At 42.3% G+C, this 19464-nt stretch overlaps 1 protein-coding gene across 5 annotated transcripts in view; it reads right to left on the bottom strand.

Annotated features, from left to right (window-relative positions):
• SAE1 (SUMO1 activating enzyme subunit 1) overlaps positions 1–19464 on the bottom strand; it is a 151029-nt gene that overhangs the window by 20359 nt on the left and 111206 nt on the right. For all 5 annotated transcript variants that reach the window (XR_011646384.1, XM_071209353.1, XM_071209352.1 and 2 more), the window contains one exon: positions 16154–16298. Coding sequence is in view for 4 of the 5 variants with exons in the window: in XM_071209353.1 (XP_071065454.1) it covers positions 16154–16298 (145 nt within the window). In the remaining variant the exon portion in view is untranslated. The remainder of the gene's footprint in view (positions 1–16153; positions 16299–19464) is intronic.

The raw sequence follows: 19464 nt of genomic DNA, 5'->3' as shown, positions 1-19464 counted from the left end.
ACCACTTCCCCAGAGGAAGTATGCTCTGCCAGTTCCCACGGAGTACATGGGTATTTTGCCCCCACCCCCCTCCCCGCCTTAAGATGACTCCCTTGTCTGTCTGCTTGTTGTGTCTGTTCATCTTCTTTAGGAGGCACTGGGAACTGAACGCAGGACTGAACGCAGGAAGGCACTTAACTGCTTGAGCCACATCCACTCCCACAGGTGTTTTTTAACTGAGCAAACTTGAACATATACAAGCAAAAGAGAAAGTTTCCCTAAGGAATCCTACTACCAGGAGACCACCTCCATTCTTCCCAGTTCAGTGCACTTTTTTCTATACATTTTTTAAAGTGCACATATCCTCAACAAATATAATTTAAAATATAAACAGTATCAACAAAAATCCATTTTGTCCTGTAACCTACTGTGCTGGATATTTAAGCTGCTTAACACTGCAATCATACATCTTGGCAAAACTGTCCAAACACTTTAAGGCAAATTCCTAAATAGAGAATTGCTGGATTTGGACACTTTTTGCCAAAACACCCTTCAGAAAGGCTGTATTCATTTCATTCCAACCAACCATGTTCATGAACGCCTATTTCCTCACACATTGGCTAGAACCAGCATGCACATTCTGTTCAATCACAAAAGTAACTTTCCCCCGCTTCTAAAAAGGTCCACAATAGATCTCTAAAAGATATAGAGCACTACACCAAAGAAGAACTATTCGGAAGTGGACATGGCTCAACAGATAGAGCTTCTGCCTACCATATAGGAGGTCCAGGTGGTGAGCTGGCCCACGTGGAGTGCTGCCCCACACAGGGTGCCCCTATGCAGGGAGAACCGCCCTGTGCAGGAGTGCTGCCTGCTCAGGAGTGGTGCCGCCCATACCAAGCGCTGACACAGCAAGACGACGCAACAAAAAAAGAGACACAGAGAAGAGAGATTATGAGACCCAATGAACTAGGGAGCTGAGGTGATGCAAAAGAATGATCACCTCTCTACCACTCTGGAAGGATGGGTTCCCAGAGCCACCTAATGAGAATACAATAGACACAGAAGAATGCACAGCGAAAGGACACAGAGAGCAGACAATGTGGGGGGAGGGAAAAATAAACAAACAAAAAACTATTCACCCATAATTCCAAACTCAAAGATTATCATTATTTGGGAATATTTTCTTTTGGTTTCTGCTAATACACTTATATTCTGTGCCACCATATTATAAAACTTAATATTCCTTTTTTCTCTTAAAAGTATATCACGCCTCTACTATACATCTATAAGAAAGGAAATCAAGATGCATATGACAACATTAATGAACCTAGTGGATATTATGTTGAGTTAAGCCAGACACAAAAGGAAAATATTGTATGGTCTCACCAATATGAACTAAATATGATGAGTAAACTCATGGGGGTAAACTCTAGAGCACAGGTTACTAGAGACAGAATGTGGGTTGAGAATGGGAGCTACTGCTTAATGTATGTAGCATTTTAATAAGGTTAACTGTACAAGTGTGGGAATGAATAGAGCTGATAGTAACATACTGAGTATAACTAACACTAATGATTTATAAATGTGATTGTGGCTGAAAGGGGTAGTCTGTGGACGTAAATGGCAATTGAAAGGAAGCTAGAGGAATCTAGGGACTGTATAAAATTGTGATTTTGGTGGTGGATAAAGTGTGGTTAATAGTATAAATATAAGAATGCTCTTCTTTCACAAAGTGCTAAGAATATGCTAATATTACGGAAAATTACAACTAATTAATTTATGGATGGCAGTTAACAGATAATATTTTGCAGCAATGGCAAGAAGATATTGTTTCAATTTTAAGTGACAATAGCGGGGCTAAAGGGGGTATGGGATTTTTCCTTTTGGAGTCGGGAAAATGTTATATAATTAACTAAGGTGATTACAGCAAAACTCTGCAATGAAAATGAGAGCCAATGAGTGTACACTTTGAATGGATTATTCCTTGCACAATAAAAGGAATCCAGTGGTAGAAGATGGCCTGTGGTTAACAGGACAAATATGAGCATGTTCTCTCAAGAACGATAACAAATATACATAATGCTAACATAGGGTGTTAATAATTGGGTGTGTTTGGGGGGAAAATACACCAAAAATAAGATACGGGTTATACTTAGTAATAATATTTTGACAATACTCTTTCATAGTTTGTAACAAATGTTTCACAACAATGCAAGGGGTTTGGTGGTGGGGTGATGTATGGGAGCCCTCTTTGATCATATTCACGTTTGTTTTGTAAATTTACAACTTTTACTATATACTTATTGTTTATGTATGTCAATGTATAGATGATACACTTTAATAAAATTTTGTTAAAAAAAAAAAAAGTCTAATATGACGCAGCAAACGAAATCCAGCAACATGGAAAAAGCATATGACAAAACCCAGCACCAGATGATAAAAACACTCAACAAGGAATAGAAGGAAACTTCCTCAGTCTCATAAAGGGCACCTGCAAAAAAGCCACAGCTAACATCATATTTAATGGCGAAAACTGAAAGTTTCCACCAAGGATCAGGCAGAAGACAAGGATGCCCATTCTCACCACTTATATTCCACATCATGCTGGAGGTTATAGCCAGGGCGATTAAGGAAAAAGAAATAAAAGACATCCAGATTTGAAAGGAAGAAGTGATACTATTTCTATTCACAAGTGAAATGATCTCATATACAGAAAATCCTAAGGTATCAACTATTAGAAATACTGACACAAGATCAACATATGAAAAACAATACTATTTCTATGTCTAGCAGTGAACATTCTGAAAATGAAATTAAACACAAGAACGTTCCTGGGTGTTAAGAATATGGTAATACACGGGAAAAACAGAGCCAATGTAACTTAGACTATAAATAATTAACAGTAATAGTGTAATTATTTTGTAGCGAAGGCAAACAAGGTACTATATCAATTCTAAAGGCAAAAAAAAAAAAAAGAATATGGGGTTTAGTTTTGAGATATGAATAAGATCAAGCATATTTTTTTCCTTCATCTTCATTACCAAGGAGACCTTGGTTATGTCATTTAACCCATCTTTCTCAACAATAGAGAAACAATTAAGTTTGTTTTTAGGATTAAATAAGATAAATGTGCCTAGAAAGAACTTTTTTTCCATTTAAGATTTTTAAAAACTTAAAAAAAAAATTTATTTTCTACATTTGATCATTGAAAATATAAACAATTAAAAACTAAAAAGAAAACAGTTGAATAAAAACATACATTTCTCAATTAAATATACTGAATACATTTAAAATTTTTTAATCATACAATATGTTACACAATATACATGGTTCATAGTAACACAATTATACAGTATTTGTCCTTTTGTGTCTGGTTTGCTTTGCTCAAAACAATGTACTCCAGGTTTATCCATTTTGTTATTTCTTCATTTCTTCTAACAGCTGCATAATATTCCATCATGTGAAGAGACCACAGTTTTGTTTATTTATTCATTTGTTGATGGACACCTGGGTTGTTTCCAAGTTTTGGCGATTGTGAATAATGTCACTATGAACATTGGTGTGCAGATGTCTGTTCATGTCACTGCACCAGTTGTCCCAGCACCATTTGTTGAAGAGACTGTTTTGAGTCATTAACTTGGTAGGTTTGTCAAAAACCAGTTGACTGTATAGGTGAGGGTTTATTTCTGGATTCCGAAGTCTATTCCACTGATCGATGTGTCTATCTTTAGGCCAGTACCATGCTGTTTTGACCACTGTAGCTTTGTAACATGTTTCAAGATCAGGTAGTAAAATTCCTCCCACATTACTCTTCTTTTTTAGGATGCATTTGGCTATTCAGGTGCACTTTCCTTTCCAAATGAATTTGGTAAATGCCTTTTCTAATTATGTAATGTAACCTGTTGGGATTTTGATTGGGATTGCACTGAATTTATAAACCAGTTTGGATAAGATTGACACCTTCATAGTATTTATTCTTCCAATCCATGAACACAGAATCTCTTTCCATTTATTTACATCTTCTAAAATTTCTTTTAGCATTGTTTTATAGTTTTCTGCATAGAGGTCCTGTACTTCTTTGGTTACATTAATTTCTAGGTATTTGAGTCTTTTTGTTGCTACTGAAAATGCAATTTCCCTCCAGATTTCCTCCTCAGATTGTTCAGTACTAGTGTACAAAAACATTGCTGAATTTTGCACGTTGATCTTGTATCCTGCCACTATCCTGAACGCAAGTAGCTTTGTTGCAGATATTTCAGGATTTTCTAAGTACAGGATTATATCATCCACAAACACTGTGAGTTTTACTTCCTCTTTTCCTGCTTAGATGCCTTGAATTTTTTTTCTTGTCTAATTGCCCTAGCAAGAACTTCTAGTATAATACTGAATAACAATGGTGACAGTGGGCATCCTTGTCTTGTTCTCAATCTTAGAGGGAAAGCTTTCAAACTTTCCTCATTCAGTATGATGTTGGCTGTGGGTTTTTCATTTATGTCTTTCATCATCTTGAGAATTTTCCTTCTATTCCTATCTTTTGAAGTGCTTTTATCAAAAAAAGATGTTGGATTTTGTCAAATGTCTTTTCTGTGTCTATTGAGATTATCTTGTGTTTTTTTCCCTCCAATTTGTTAAAGTGGTGAATTACATTGATGGGTTTTCTGATGTTGAACCAACCTTGCATACCAGAAATAAATCCCACTTTGTCATGAAGTGTAAGTCTTTTGATATGCTATTGGATTCAATTTGCAAGTATTTTGTTGAGAAGTTTTGCATCTATATTCATTAGAGAGATTGGTCTTTAATTTTCTTTTCTTGTAATATCCTTTTTTTTAAAAAAATTTCTCTCCCCTCCCCCCTTCACTGTCTGCTCTCTGTGTCCACTCACTGTGTGTTCTTCTGTGTCTGCTTGTATTCTCATTAGGCAGCTCCATGAATCGATCCTGGGACCTTCCAGAGTAGGAGAGAGGTGATCATTCTCTTGCGCTACCTCAGCACCCTGGTCTGCTGTGTCTCATATTATCTCTCCTTTGTGTCTCTTTTCATTGCATGATCTTGCTGCACCATTTCTCCGCGTGGGCCAGCACTCCTGAGTGGGGCAGTGCTCCTTGGAGGCCAGCACTCCAGCTCGCCACAGAGGCCAGCCTGCCTTCACCAGGAGGCCCTGGGTATTGAACCCTGGACCTCCTATATGGTAAATGGGAGCCCAATTGCTTGAATCACATCCGCCTCCCTTCTTGTAATATCTTTATCTGGCTTTGGTATTAGGGTGATACTGGCTTCATAAAATGGTTGGGTAATTCTCCCTCCTCTTCAATTTTCTGGAAGAGTTTAAAGAGGAATGGGGGGAAGCAGATGTGGCTCAAGGGATAGGGCTTCCACTTACCATATGGGAGGACTTGGGTTTGATTCCTGGGGCCTCCCAATGAAAAAGAAGAGAAAGCATGCCTGCACAGTGAGCCAGTGCCCATGTGGCAAGCTGAGTCCCTTTGTGGCTAGAGTGCCCACATGGTGAGCCAGCGTCTGTGCACGTGAGTCATGCAGCAAGATGTTGATGCAACAAAAGAGAAATGAAGGGGACAGTCAAGGTGAAGAATAGAAGAAAACAGGAACCAACATGGCACATCTAACAGGGAACCTCTCTCTACATCAGAGAACCCCAGAATCGAATCCCAGTGAATCCTAGGAGAAAAAATGATAAGACCAAAAAGATAAAAAAGATATAGAAGATCACATGGTGAATGGATATAGACAGCAAAAACAGAAGGGTGGGGCGAGGGGGAGGGGAAATAAAAAATAAAATAAATCTATACTAAAAAAAAAATAAAGAGGTTTGGTCTTAATTCTTTTCGAAATGCTTGGTAGGGGAAGGGGATGTGGCTCAACTAATTGGGCTCCCATCTAGCATATGAGGGGCCCTGGGCTCACTTCCCGGGGCCTCCCTGTGAGGGCAAGCTGGCCCATGCTGGCAGAGAGTTGATGCCTTGACCCTGCAAAGAGTTGATGGCCTGTGCCGGCACAGAGCTGTTGACCTGTGCCTGCGGAGAGGTGACGCAGCAAGATGACACAACAAAGGGAGACAAGGAGACACAGAAGAATGCACAGCGAATGGACATAGAGGGCTGACAGCAAGCAAGTGGCAAGGGGAGTGGGATAAATAAAATAAATTTTTTAGGAAAAAAAAAAAAGCTCAGTAGAATTCACCTGTGAAGCCATTTGATACTGGACTTTTCTCTGCTGGGATATTTTTGATGATGGATTCAATATCTAGAAATAATTTTTTAAAAGTAAAGTTTCCATATTGTTAGACTGCCTTTTGTTATCTAAAGAAAACCTAAATAAATGGAGAGATAGCCAATATTAAATGGACCAGAATAGAATATTGTTTTTTTTTTTTTTTTAAAAAAATAAAGATTTATTTATTTATTTAATTCCCCCGCTCCCCCGGTTGTCTGTTCTCTGTGTCTATTTGCTGCGTCTTGTTTCTTTGTCCGCTTCTGTTGTCGTCAGCGGCACGGGAAGTGTGGGCAGCGCTATTCCTGGGCAGGCTGTACTTTCTTTCCCGCTGGGCGGCTCTCCTTAAGGGGCGCACTCCTTGCGCGTGGGGCTCCCCTACGCGGGGGACACCCCTGCGTGGCAGGGCACTCCTTGCGCACATCAGCACTGCACATGGGCCAGCTCCACATGGGTCAAGAAGGCCCGGGGTTTGAACCGCGGACCTCCCATGTGGTAGACGGACGCCCTAACCACTGGGCCAAGTCCATTTCCCTAGAATATTGTTAAGATGCAACTGATCTACACATTCAATTCCATTCCTATCAAAAACCCAACCATCTTTTTGGCGGAAACTGACAAGTGGATACTAAAATTCATATGGGAATAAAAGGGACCCAGAAGAGCCAAAACAATCTTGAAGAACAACAAAATTGGATGAGTCCCACTTCTTGATTTCAAAACTTACTACAGGGAAGTGCATGTGGCTCAAGCAGTTGGGTGCCCACCTACCACATGGGGGGGGGGAACGGGAGTAGGGGGAGGTCCCAGGTTTGGTTCCTGGTGCCTCCTAAAAGAAAAAAAAAAAGATGAGACAGCAAGTGAAAACAACAATGGGGAATGGGGGAAGGGGGCAGAAATAAATAAAAATAAATCTGAAAAAAACAAAAAAAAACCCAACAACCCCAACTTACTACAAAGCTACAGTAATCAAGACAACATGGGGGGGAAACGGACTTTGGCCCAGTGGTTAGGGCGTCCGTCTACCATATGGGAGGTCCGCGGTTCAAACCCCGGGCCTCCTTGACCCGTGTCGAGCTGGCCATGCGCAGTGCTGATGCGCGCAAGGAGTGCCGCGCCACGCAAGGGTGTCCCCGCGTGGGGGAGCCCCACGCGCAAGGAGTGCGCCCGTGAGGAAAGCCGCCCAGCGTGAAAAGAAAGAGCAGCCTGCCCAGGAATGGCGCCGCCCACAATTCCCGTGCCGCTGACGACAACAGAAGCGGACAAAGAAACAAGACGCAGCAAATAGACACCGAGAACAGACAACCGGGGGAGGGGGGGAAATTAAATAAATAAATAAATCTTAAAAAAAAAAAAAAGACAACATGGGGAAGTGAACTTGGCCCAATGGATAGGGCATCCGCCTACCACATGGGAGGTCTGCGGTTCAAACCCCGGGCCTCCTTGACCGGTGTGGAGCTAGCCTATGCACAGTGCTGCTGCATGCAAGGAGTGCCACACTCCCACGTAGGGGAGCCCCATGCATAAGGAGTGCGCCCAGTAAGGAGAGCCGCCTGGCACAAAAAAAAGTGCAGCCTGCCCAAGAATGGCGCTGCATACATGGAGAGCTGACACAACAACAACAAAAAACACAGATTTCTGGTGCCGCTGATAAGGATAGAAGCAGTCACAGAAGAACACACAGCAAATGGACACAGAGAGCAGACAACTGGGGGGGAGGGGAGAAAAATAAATCTTAAAAAAAAAAAGATAACATGGTGCTAGAATAAAGTTAGACATGCAGATCAATGGAACAGAACTGAGATTCCAGAAATGAAGTCTTATACATATGATTATTTATCTGTTTATTCATTCATTCATTTATTTATTTATTTTTAGGTGACACTGGGAATTGAACCCAGGACCTTATTCATATGAAGCAGGTGACCAACTGCCAAGCCACATCTACTACCTAATGAGAGTTGATCTTTTCATTTGTTTGTTTCTAGGAGGCACCAGAGATTGAACCTGGGACCTTGCACATGGGAACCAGGTGCTCAATCCCTTGAGGTACATCTGCTTCCCTGGTCAACTGATTTTTGACAAGTGTGATGGTTTAAAGCTATATGGACCCCAGAAAAGTCATGTTCTTAAAGCCAATGCATCCCTGTGGGTGTAAACCTATTGGAAGGACCTTTCGATTAGTTTACTTCAGTTAGGGTGAGACCCAGGATAGGTCTTAATCCTCTTAAAGTAGTCCTTTATAAAAGAATGCAATTGAGAGAGAAGAGAGAGAGCCATGGAAGCAAGAAGCAGAGAGAGAGAAAGCCCTGGAAGTCAGAAGCTGAAAGCAAGGAAACTCAGAAGAGAAGGGAGAGATCAGCAGGTGCCATCATGTGCCTTGCCATGTGATAGAGGAGTCCAGGATCGTGGACAGCATTTGGGGAAAAAGCACAGTTTGATGACGCGTTGATTTAGACATTTTCATGGCTTCAGAACTAGACGCTAATAAATCCCCAATGTAAAAGTCAACCTACTTCTGGTATGTTGCTAGTGGCAGCCTAGCAGACTAAAACAAGAGTGTGAAGACATTTCAATGGGAAAAGAATAGACTTTTTTAACAAATGGTGCTGGAACAAGTGGGTACATACGTGCAAAAGATGGACCCTTTCCTCATACCATATACAAAAACCTAAAACTGGGAAACGGACTTGGCCCAGTGGTTAGGGCGTCCGTCTACCACATGGGAGGTCCGCGGTTCAAACCCCGGGCCTCCTTCACCGGTGTGGAGCTGGCCCATGCGCAGTGCTGATGCGTACAGAGTGCCCTGCCACGCTGGGGTGCCCCCGCATAGGGGAACCCCACGAGCAAGGAGTGTGCCCCGTAAGGAGAGCCGCCCAGCGCGGAAGAAAGTGCAGCCTGCCCAGGAATGGCGCCGCCCACACTTCCCTGCCGCTGACGACAACAGAAGCGGACAAAGAAACAAGATGCAGTCAATAGACACAGAGAACAGACAACCGGGGGAGGGGGGGAAATAAATAAATAAATCTTTAAAAACAAAAACAAAACTTAAAACTCAAAATGGATCACTGACTGAAAAGTAAGAGCTAAAACTATAAAATTCTCAGAAGAAAATATAGGAGCGAATCTTCAAGACATTGATTAGGCAATGGTTTCTTAGACATGATACCAAAAGCACATGTGCCAAAAAAAGAGATAAATAGTATTTCATCAAAAAATTATAAATTTGTACTTCAAATGATACCATGAAGAAAGTAGAGAGACAGATTGGGGGAAATACTTGAAAATCATAAATTGATATGGGACTTGGCCGACAATAATAAATAATGTAATTTGATGATAATAATTTGGAAAAATGAATAAACATTTCTCCAAAGAAGATATATGACTAATAAACACATGAAAATTTGCTCAACATCATGAGTCATTAGGGAAATGCAAATCAACACCTCAATAAGATAGCACAATGCACACGGGCTAAATTAGCAATTCCTCAAAATGTTAAACACAGGGTTAACATAGGACCCAGCAATTACTCTCAGGTATAGAAATGAAAACTTGTGTTCACACAAAATTACACAGATGTTATATGAGAGCTAATAACAACCCCGATGTCTTTCATCTGTTGAAGAGACGAACTGTGGTATACCCATATAATGGAATACAACTCAGCAATAAATAAGAACAAGTTATCAATTCATACAACAACATGGAGGAATCTCAAATGTATTACACCAAGTAAAAGAAGTTAGACTCAAAAGGCTACACAATGGGAAGTGGATGTGGCTCAACTCACAGAGCATCTACCTACCACATAAGGAGGCCCAGGGTTTGATACCCAGGGCCTCCTGGCCCATGTGATGAGCTGGGCCACGCATAGTGTACCCACACATAAGGAGGGCCCTGCCACGCAGGCATGTCCCCCGCGTAGGGGAGCCCCACGCACAAGGACTGTACCCCACAAGGAGAGCCGCACCATGGGAAAATGCGCAGCCCATCCAGGAGTGGCACTGCACACACGGAGAGCTGACACAGCAAGATGACATAATAAAAAGAGAGTTTTCTGGTGCCACCTGACAAGAATGCAAGCAGACAGAGAAGAATATACAGTGAATGGACACAGAGAACAGACAATGGGGACGGGGGGCGGGAAGGGGAGAGAAATAAATAAAAATAAATCTAAAAAAACCCCACAAAAACCCACAACCAAGTGTTTAAAAAAAAAAGGCTACACACTGTAGGATTCCATTTAAATGGTGTATGGAAAATGAAGAACTACAGGGACAGAAAACAGACCGGTGGTTTTGGGTAGGGAAGGGGTTGACAGTAACAAGATACTGTCCAGAAATTTTTAGGGGTGATGAAACTGTTGTTTGTCTTGATTGTGGTAGTATTTATTTAACTCTATGCCTTTGTAAAAATTCTTAAGAAAGGAGAATGGGTGTAGCTCAGACGCTGAGTGACTGTTTCGCATGTACAAAGTCCTGGCTTCAATTCCCTCCCAGCAACTTCTAAAAATCTTAAGGAAAAAAAAAACTTAAGTAAAACAAAACTACAACTCATAGAACTATGCAATATAAAGAATATATTTTACTATATCTAAACTTAAAAAAAAAGAAACCACAACATGAAGAAAACAAGAATGAATTTTATACAAATTCAGAATGTGTCTGGATTCTTGCAAAAAAGTACATAAAGAGATGGAGTATTTTCTTTCTTTCTATCTATCTGTCTGTCTGTCTGTCCTGGATGAGTTTTTTTTTTTTAAGGTACATAGATTGCACAAAATGTTACATTAAAAAATATAAGAGGTTCCTATATACCCCACTCCCCACCCCATCCCACGCCTCCCACATCAACAACCTTTTTCATCAGTGTGGTACATTCATTGCATTTGCTGAATACATTTTGGAGCACTGCTGCACAGCATGGATTATAGTTTACATTGCAATTTACACTCTCCCCCAGTCCATTCAGTGTGTTATGACAGGATATACAATGTCCTGCATCTGTCCCTGCAATATCATTCAGGACGACTCCAAGTCCTGAAAATGCCCCCATATCACACCTCTTCTTCCCTCTCTCTGCCCTCAGCAACTCCCATGGCCACTGTCTTCACATCAGTGATAGTTTCTTCCATTGCTAGAGTCATAATAATTCTGTAGTAGAATATCAGTAAGTCCACTCTGCTCTATATTTTATTCCTTCACCCTGAGGACCCTAGGATGATGATGTCCACTCCACCTCTAAATCGAGAGGGGTCTTAGATCCCACATGGCTGATGGATGGGATTCTCCTGCTTGCAGCTGTAGACACTCTTAGTTCCCTGGTGTGGTGCTTGACGATCCTCACCTCCCTGTTAGCTGACCTGGGTAAGTCCAACGAACTGGAGAGTACAGTGTTGCAACTCTGCTGGGGATCAGGGCCCAGGTGGCACATGGACAGTCCAGAGAGTCAACTCTCCTGAGCATACACCAAGCCCAGCACCAACCACAGGCTTAGTAAAAGTGACAGAAGAGGCATGTGTAGAAAGGTCACATCTGAGTCCAACTCCATCACACTCAGGAGCACAAATTCGAAAGTAGGGCCCACTAGCAAGACACTGAACTCCAGAGCCATCTGTCATGACTGTAGGACCTGCGTGTCTCTGTAGTCCTCTGTAGTCCTCAGGAGCACCTCTACTTGTATCTACTTTGGCTGTCTCTAGGATCCTGCTGAGATATGCATTAAATGTGACCCCTCTGATGACCTCCCAACTCATTTTGAAATCTCTTAGCCAAATAAACTCATATATCTTTACCATTTCCCCCTTTTATTCAAATCTTTTCTAGTTGCATCACCAGCTGGTGATTGATAGTAATCCCTTGGCACCAGGGAGGCTCATCCCTGGGAGTCATGGCCCATCCTGGGTGGAAGGTAATGCATTTACATGCTGAGTTTGACTTAGAGAGGGGTCACATTTGAGCAACATGGAGGCTCTCAGGAGGTAACTCTTAGGCACCCTGCAGCTCTAGGCCAAGTCAAAATTTCAAGCACACAGGCTCATAAGCATAGTCATCAGTATATCAAGGGCCCATCATTGGACCCTTCTTCTTCACTGGTCTTTGCCCTTGTATTTAGGGGATTGTTGCTGTTCCACTGGGGAATTTGACAGAGCTCTCCAGGATGGGAACTCGGCACTCCCTCAGTTTTGTGTGTAACTCTACCCACTATGACAATACCCAACAAACACCTATTTTCAGCCTTATAAGACTTCCCATTTCTGTTCCAACTATTCAACTCTGCTATTGTGCACAAAGGCAGGTGCATATAATATATAAAAGTGTGGGTGTGCCAATAAAACTTCATTTACAAAAATAGGTGGCTGGCTGGAGTTTGTCACCTCCTATTTTAGATTAAAAGAGACACCAGGGGAGCAATTGTAGCTCAGTGGTTAAGCACCTGCTTCCCCTGAACCAGGTTCATTCCTTGGTACCTCCTAAAATAAAAGCAGCCGGGAATCCTGGACATACTTGGGTCTGCGTGGTAGTGCAATGGTGGGGCAGGACCAAGTCTAGATATGGTTCCTTTCCATGATTGCCGTCGAGAGAGGTGTGAGTGGGGGTATGGGGAACCAGAAGGGAACCCTAAGATGTCACACAGAAAAAGCCAGGTGCTGGAGCTCCTACCAGGATCATTTACAATGCAATACCCACCACCAACACCCCAGTCAAAAGCAAAAGCAGAAATTAGACGAACTCTGACTCATTCTGAAGTACCAAGTCATCATGATGCACTCCTCCTCAACTAAAAGAAAAATGTTAATTATTGATGTTAGCTAAATGGTACACAGGTGCTTACTATTGTACTACCCCAAAGGATTTTGCTGATTTTACATATTCTATGACGGAAAATATCTGAAAAGATACAACAGCAATCGGTCAGTGTTTTTTTCTTAATAATGTAAGTATGAGTGATTGTCATTTTCATCTTTTAGTTTGTTCTGTACCATCTGATTTTTCCATATAAAGAGTAAAATTTCAAAAAGTTATGCTTATATATACAAATTATGAGTGCTCATCATACATGATTATAATAGCGAAAAACTATAAACAACCTAAATATCCATTAATAGGTATTAAATAATTAAGCATATATGCAGGCAACAAAACATTAGTAAGTATGAGTATATGGGTCTGTATTTATTGACACAAAAAGGTTCATTGGGTATTTTGAAAAAGAAAGGACATCAAAGGGTAGGAACAGGGAAGCAGATGTAGCTCAAGTGACAGAGCTCCTGCCTACCACATGGGAGGTTCTGGGTTTGGTTCCCAGTGTCGCCTGGAGAAGACGAGCAAGTCAGCGAGCTGGCATGATGGGCAAGTGTGGTAAGCTGATACAGGATGACACATTGAGGAGACACAAAGAAGACAATGAGAGACAAAACAAAGTAGGGAGCCAGGCAGTTCAAGCAAGTGAGTGCCTTTCTCCCACTGGGAGGTCCCAGGTTCGGTTCCTGGTGCCTCCTAAAGAGAGGACAGGCAGACACAGAGAGTACATAGTGAATGGACACAGAGAGCAGACAGTGAGTACAAAACAACAGTGGGGGGTGGAATAAAAAAAATCTTAAAAAAAAAAAAGCATAGGGACAGTAGGATCCCATTTTGATAGTTAAAAAGAGAAAAAAAATGAGTACATAAAACAGAAGAGTCTATGAGGCTAGACTCAAAATGCTCAACGGTGGAATTATACGTGATTCTTTTTTTCCATTTTATACTTTCTGGCAATGGGTATCCGTTACTTACTTTCATAATCAGAAAAGCAATAAAGCTCTTTCGAAAGAGAATAAATAAAACAACAAAGGGGGGTGCAAGCAGATCACAAACAGATGAAGAACACTGAGACTTGTGCACAGCGTTCTCTACTCAAGTGAGCACACCCTTGCTCAGAGATGGCAGGGGGCAATTTGTGAGGACAGCTCAGCTGCAGGATGGCAGCTCATTTCCTTATCAGCCTTGCTATTCCACTTCAGGCCATCTATCTGCCTGCTACAGATGGACTTCAAGAGGCAGCCAAACACCTCTTACTTAAAGGGCAAGGGAGTGGGACTGCTCAGTACACGAAGACCTAGACACTGGAAAGCAGTTCCTGCAAAGAGAATGGGCAAGGCGGGAGAGTACTTTGGAGAGAAAACCAGTCAGCAGTTTGTTAGGCTTTGGTTTTCCCCTTCTGGGAAGCGGGCCTCTGACTCCACTCACTGGCGATGGAGAGCCAGGCTGTTCATCACTCTAAATGCCCAAATTAGTCACTCGGCTGCACACTCACGGCCCGGCAACAGCACCAGGTCTGCTTAGCTGCTGCAGCCTGCTGCCGAGTGCCTGGCTGGGTCTGCTGGAACTAAGCCCTGGGTGACCTGGTTCTTCCTCCTGCTGTGAAGCATGGAGCAGGCAACAATGCCTCTCACAAAGTGGTACCTCCCTCACCAAGAGATGAGGTCCCAGCTGACTTGGCCTCTGAGACGGACCACATTTAAGCCTGCAGCATCATTACCCCACTCTCAAGATGCCAATTTGCAAAAGTCCCTTGCAGACTGCTGCCTATTTTTAGGTGATGGCTTTTTGGTCCAGTGCTCTGCAGGTGTTAAATAGGGAGGAGTTTGCTAGTATCTAAATGAAGTTCCCAACCAAAGTGAAGAAAGGAGTAGGCAAAGAAGGGAGGACTGTGGTGGATTTTACTGATGAAAAGAAACCCACCTAGTGTGTTACTACCAGAGATGAGCAATGCGCTGAGACTGGAGCAGGAATCTTGGCTGGTCACTAACTAAAACCTTGGGGCCAGTGATTTAATCTTTCTGAGCCTTGGTTTCTTCATTTATAAAACGGGAAAATAACAATACACACTTCAAGGGATTAATGTGCTGATTAAATGTGGCCATGTATGCAAAGCACAGGAAGTCTTCAACAGTGGGGTTATTAGCTATATAACCTGAGGCTAATCACTTCTTTGAGCTTCAGGGTCCTCCCCCATAAAATGGATTATTGTGAGGATTAAAAGAGACCATGTTAAAAAAAAGAAAACTACTATGATGCATACTACACAGTAGGTGCTAATAAACTGTAGTTATGATTATTACTACTACAACCTGGAGGCACAGCAAAGCAGAGTTTAGGATGTCCTCCAAATGTAGAGAGGGAGACCTGGAGTGAGTGGAGGGTCACTTTGAAGGGGTTTAGCACCTAGTCACCATCTGGACTTCTCCAGTCAAGATACTAAGCCTGACTGTGTAGAAGAACAAAAGGCTGGCCATCTGAGATGAAAGCCAGTCCTCAAGGGAGATCCAGGCCCTCAAGGGAGAGGGTGCTGGGAACACAGATCCCCTTGCTGTGGGGGTAGATATTGATAAACCAACTATGGATGGAAATGTGGCAACACCTACCAAATGATGAATCACATCACTGACCCAGCAACCCCTTTTCTAGTAATCTATCATGCAGATGGACCTGGACACATACAAAACGATACACACACACAGTAATAAAAAGCCTGGACAAATTTGTGATCAGTAGGGGACGGATGACAACTATAGTTGTTCCACATGCTGGAATACGAGAGCTGTAAAAGAGCGACGAAACTACGTACTGATCTGGAAACATCCCCAAAAGATCATGTAAAGGAAAAAGGAAAGGTGCAGAACAGTATATATGCAGTTTATATTGCCTTGAATTTTGAACCATGAGAATATGAAATACCTATTTTTAAAACAGAACCTGCACCTCTTTATTTTTCATATCTTGTTAAGTCAATAATCAAGCAGAAAGGTCTATGGGAGCTGGCTACAGGTGGCAGAGGCAGCTCTCCTTGGGGTTTTTGTTCTTGAGAAAGGGTCTCCCTAAATTAAGGCAAATAATGAAAGCAGATGTTTATCTGTTCAGGCTAAACTGTGATTAATGCTGAGACCAACCTGACAAAATCCTCAGGAAGCAGGTCAGGACTAACACCCAGGGAGTCAAGCACATCGTTTCGAATCTGGAGCAACAACTCAGAATCTTCCCCATAGGTATCAGAACTAGGATCTCTTCCTTTATCTGTGCGGAATTTGAGGAGCACTGGGAAGGGAAAAAGAAACTAGGTTATAAAGCAAGTCTTTTCATAATAAATGCTTATAGGTGTCAATAATTTAAAAAAGAAACTCATTCTAGTATATTTAAGTGTAGGCAGAGTGAAAGGTAAAATGCTTTTCATTTATTCAATAAACACAGTCAGAGAGGCAATCAAATAATTATAATAATGACTGCAAGTACTGTGATAAGCACCAAGACAACAGAACAGGGCATCTCACATCATCTGAAGGTGGCATCAGGCCTGCTTTTCCCTGAGGAAGCAGCAGCTGAGTGAAGTGTATGAATCTGTGTGGGTGCGGCGGGCAGCATTGGGGGGTGGGGGAGAGAAACATGCTTCCAGCTCCTATTAGAGAGGCTAGGAGCAGGAGGCTTGCATTCTAGGCATTAGTTCAAAGGGCTGCTTCACCCAGAAAGGCCAGCCAAATACTCAAGACTCATCAGATGGGCATATTATTACAAACAAAACCTCCTTCAGCACAAAGCCTATGTTTCATCCTCTGGAAAAAGATGTTTAATTTTGGCTGTGAACCCGAGAAAAGGTTCAGATAATGGAAGAAGTCTGAGCTACTGTATAAAAGACCCTAAAGACAAAGATAGCAGCTGGATAAAGTTTCTCAAAATGCAAGCACCTCATACTGACACTATACCTTGACCACGATGTTACCTGTGTGCTGAAAAGGTAGGGATTCTTGTTCCATACATGCTCCTCAAATGCCATCTTCAGCCTCGTCTCTAAGGCCATTACTCCTCCCAAATCACATAGGCTATTTTGGAGGAGAGGTGCTCTGGGATAGCACAACACACCAGTTTTACAGTTTACAAAGTACTTTCACTGCAGGCTCACCAGTATTTGCTGAGTGAAAAGATGAACTTATTCATTAAAGTATATATTCTATTGATACAAGGAGCTTGTTCCAAAAATTGGAAGATAATTGAAAACCTAGATAATTGCTGTGAGACTGTAAAAATAAAATGCAGGCTAAAAACCCACACAAAAAATCCAGAATCATACCACAGAAAACTTTGGTGACAAGCAGCCACAGGTGAGAACCACTCCCTGTAAAGTAGTACAGATTCATCCACTCAGCCAGCATGACTGAGCACCTACCATGTGTCAGGTAGGCCTAGTGCTGGGGATGCAAGACCAGTGAGCATGTCTGAAGGCTACAGTCCAGAGAGAACAGACAAACCGGAGGACAGGAGTTTAGGAGCCATAGCAGGTGGCTCCACAGAGCCTTAGAGAGGTTCATAAATGGCTTCTAAAAGTGTGTTAGATAGATAGACTAGATAGATTAGATAGATAGACGACAGACAGATGGACGGACAGAGGGGCCAAGAAGGCTCCAAACAAGGAAGAAACCATCTCTTCTTTCTCTGGAAGTTTTTCACATGTGCAGTAGGGCTCTTCCCATTGGAGGATAAAAAAAAAAAAAAGTTCCCAAATGTGTTTTGAATACTATTTACTGTCTGGAAAGGTTACTCTCTTCCCTTTTGCAAAAACACAGTTCCTGGATACCTCAATTCTATACCTGACCCACTTGGTACGTTGGTTGACAATGAGCTGCTGCCACCCAAGTTTAACTTCTGACTTTGCAGGTATGTTGCTGGAATTCTGATTTGCAGTCAATAAATACAATCAATTAAGCATTTAGGGACAGGGTGGAGAAAAGAATGCAGGAGTGGCAGTTAATCTCTGTTTGGACCAGGTCTCTTTTGCAACAATGTCCCACACAGACAAAGGAATCTGGAAATCTGTAGTACATCCAAGCAGAGGACTCCTGCATTGGACTGCGATGAATGTCAGTGGCTCTTCCTGTCAAGAGGACAGGACAGCAGAACAGAATGAGAATCAGTGTTGCTGGAGCAGATGATGGAGGCAATGTCAAGGGCAGGTCCCTTGTACTGCACAAAGTACATGCAGGCTGCTGGCCTGGAGCTGCCAGGGTGGCAGGGGGAGCCCATGCTGGCTGCCATGGCAGCTGCTGGCTGTGTCCTGAGTGATCCTCTCAGTCTTGGGAAGGATGCATCAACTGTCGTAAAGGACTGAGGAGAGAGTCATTTTTTCAGCCCTTATCACAAAACTTTTCATCTTTAGGTTAGAAAATACAGCTCCTTCAAAGCTTTATGCTTTACTGGCATAAAGACAGAATAGAGAATCCAGAAATAAACCACCTCTATGGCCAACTGGTTTTCAACAAACCCACCAAAGCCATGTTCCCAGGACAAAAAAAGTCTCTTCAACAAATGGTACTGGGAGAATTGGATATCCATATCTTAAAGAATGAAAGAGGACCTCTATCTCACTCCCTATACAATAATCACCTTGAAATGGATCAGATCTAAAAAGAAAAGCCAGGACCATAAAACTACTAGATTTGGCCCAACGGATAGGGTGCCCGCCTACCACATGGGAAGTCCAAGATTCAAACCCAGGGCCTCCTGACCGGTGTGACGAGCTGGCCCACACGCAGTACTGATGCGTGCAAGGAGTGCCATGCCACGCAGGGGTGTCCCCTGCATAGGGGTGTCCCATACCCAAGGAGTGCACCCTGCAAGGAGAGCCGTCCCATGCGAAAAAGCGCAGTCTGCCCAGGAGTGGCGGTGCACACATGGAGAGCTAACGCAGCAAGATGACACAACAAAAAAAGTGACACAGTTTCCCAGTGCCGCATGACAAGAATACAAGCGGACACAGAAGCACATACAGGGAAAAGACACAGAGAGCAGGCAACGGTGGGGAAGGGGAGAGAAATAAACGAAAGCAAATAAATCTTAAACAAAATAAAACCAAAAAACTAAACAGTTTTGCTCCTCATAGGACTTTGTCAAACGGGTGAAAAGGCAGCTGACTCAATGGGAAAAAAAATTTGGAAACCGCCTGTCTGACAAGGGTTTAATATCCAGGATATATAAAGAGAGGTTACAACTCAACAATAAAATGACAAACTACACAATTTAAAAATGGGCAAAAGACTTGAGTAGACATTTGTCCAAAGAAGAAATACAAATGGCAAAAAAAACATGTGAAGAAATGCTCAACATCACTAATATTAGGGAAATGCAAATCAAAACTACACTGAGATATCATTTCACACCTATCAGAATGGCCACTATTAAAAAGACAGAGAACTACAAGGGTTTGAGAGGATAT

This window comes from Dasypus novemcinctus, chromosome 18, assembly GCF_030445035.2.
Source record: "Dasypus novemcinctus isolate mDasNov1 chromosome 18, mDasNov1.1.hap2, whole genome shotgun sequence".
In the NCBI taxonomy this organism is placed as follows: Eukaryota; Metazoa; Chordata; class Mammalia; order Cingulata; family Dasypodidae; genus Dasypus; species Dasypus novemcinctus.
The sequence above is the reverse complement of the archived record's forward strand: the minus strand, read 5'-3'. Positions and strand labels throughout refer to the sequence as shown.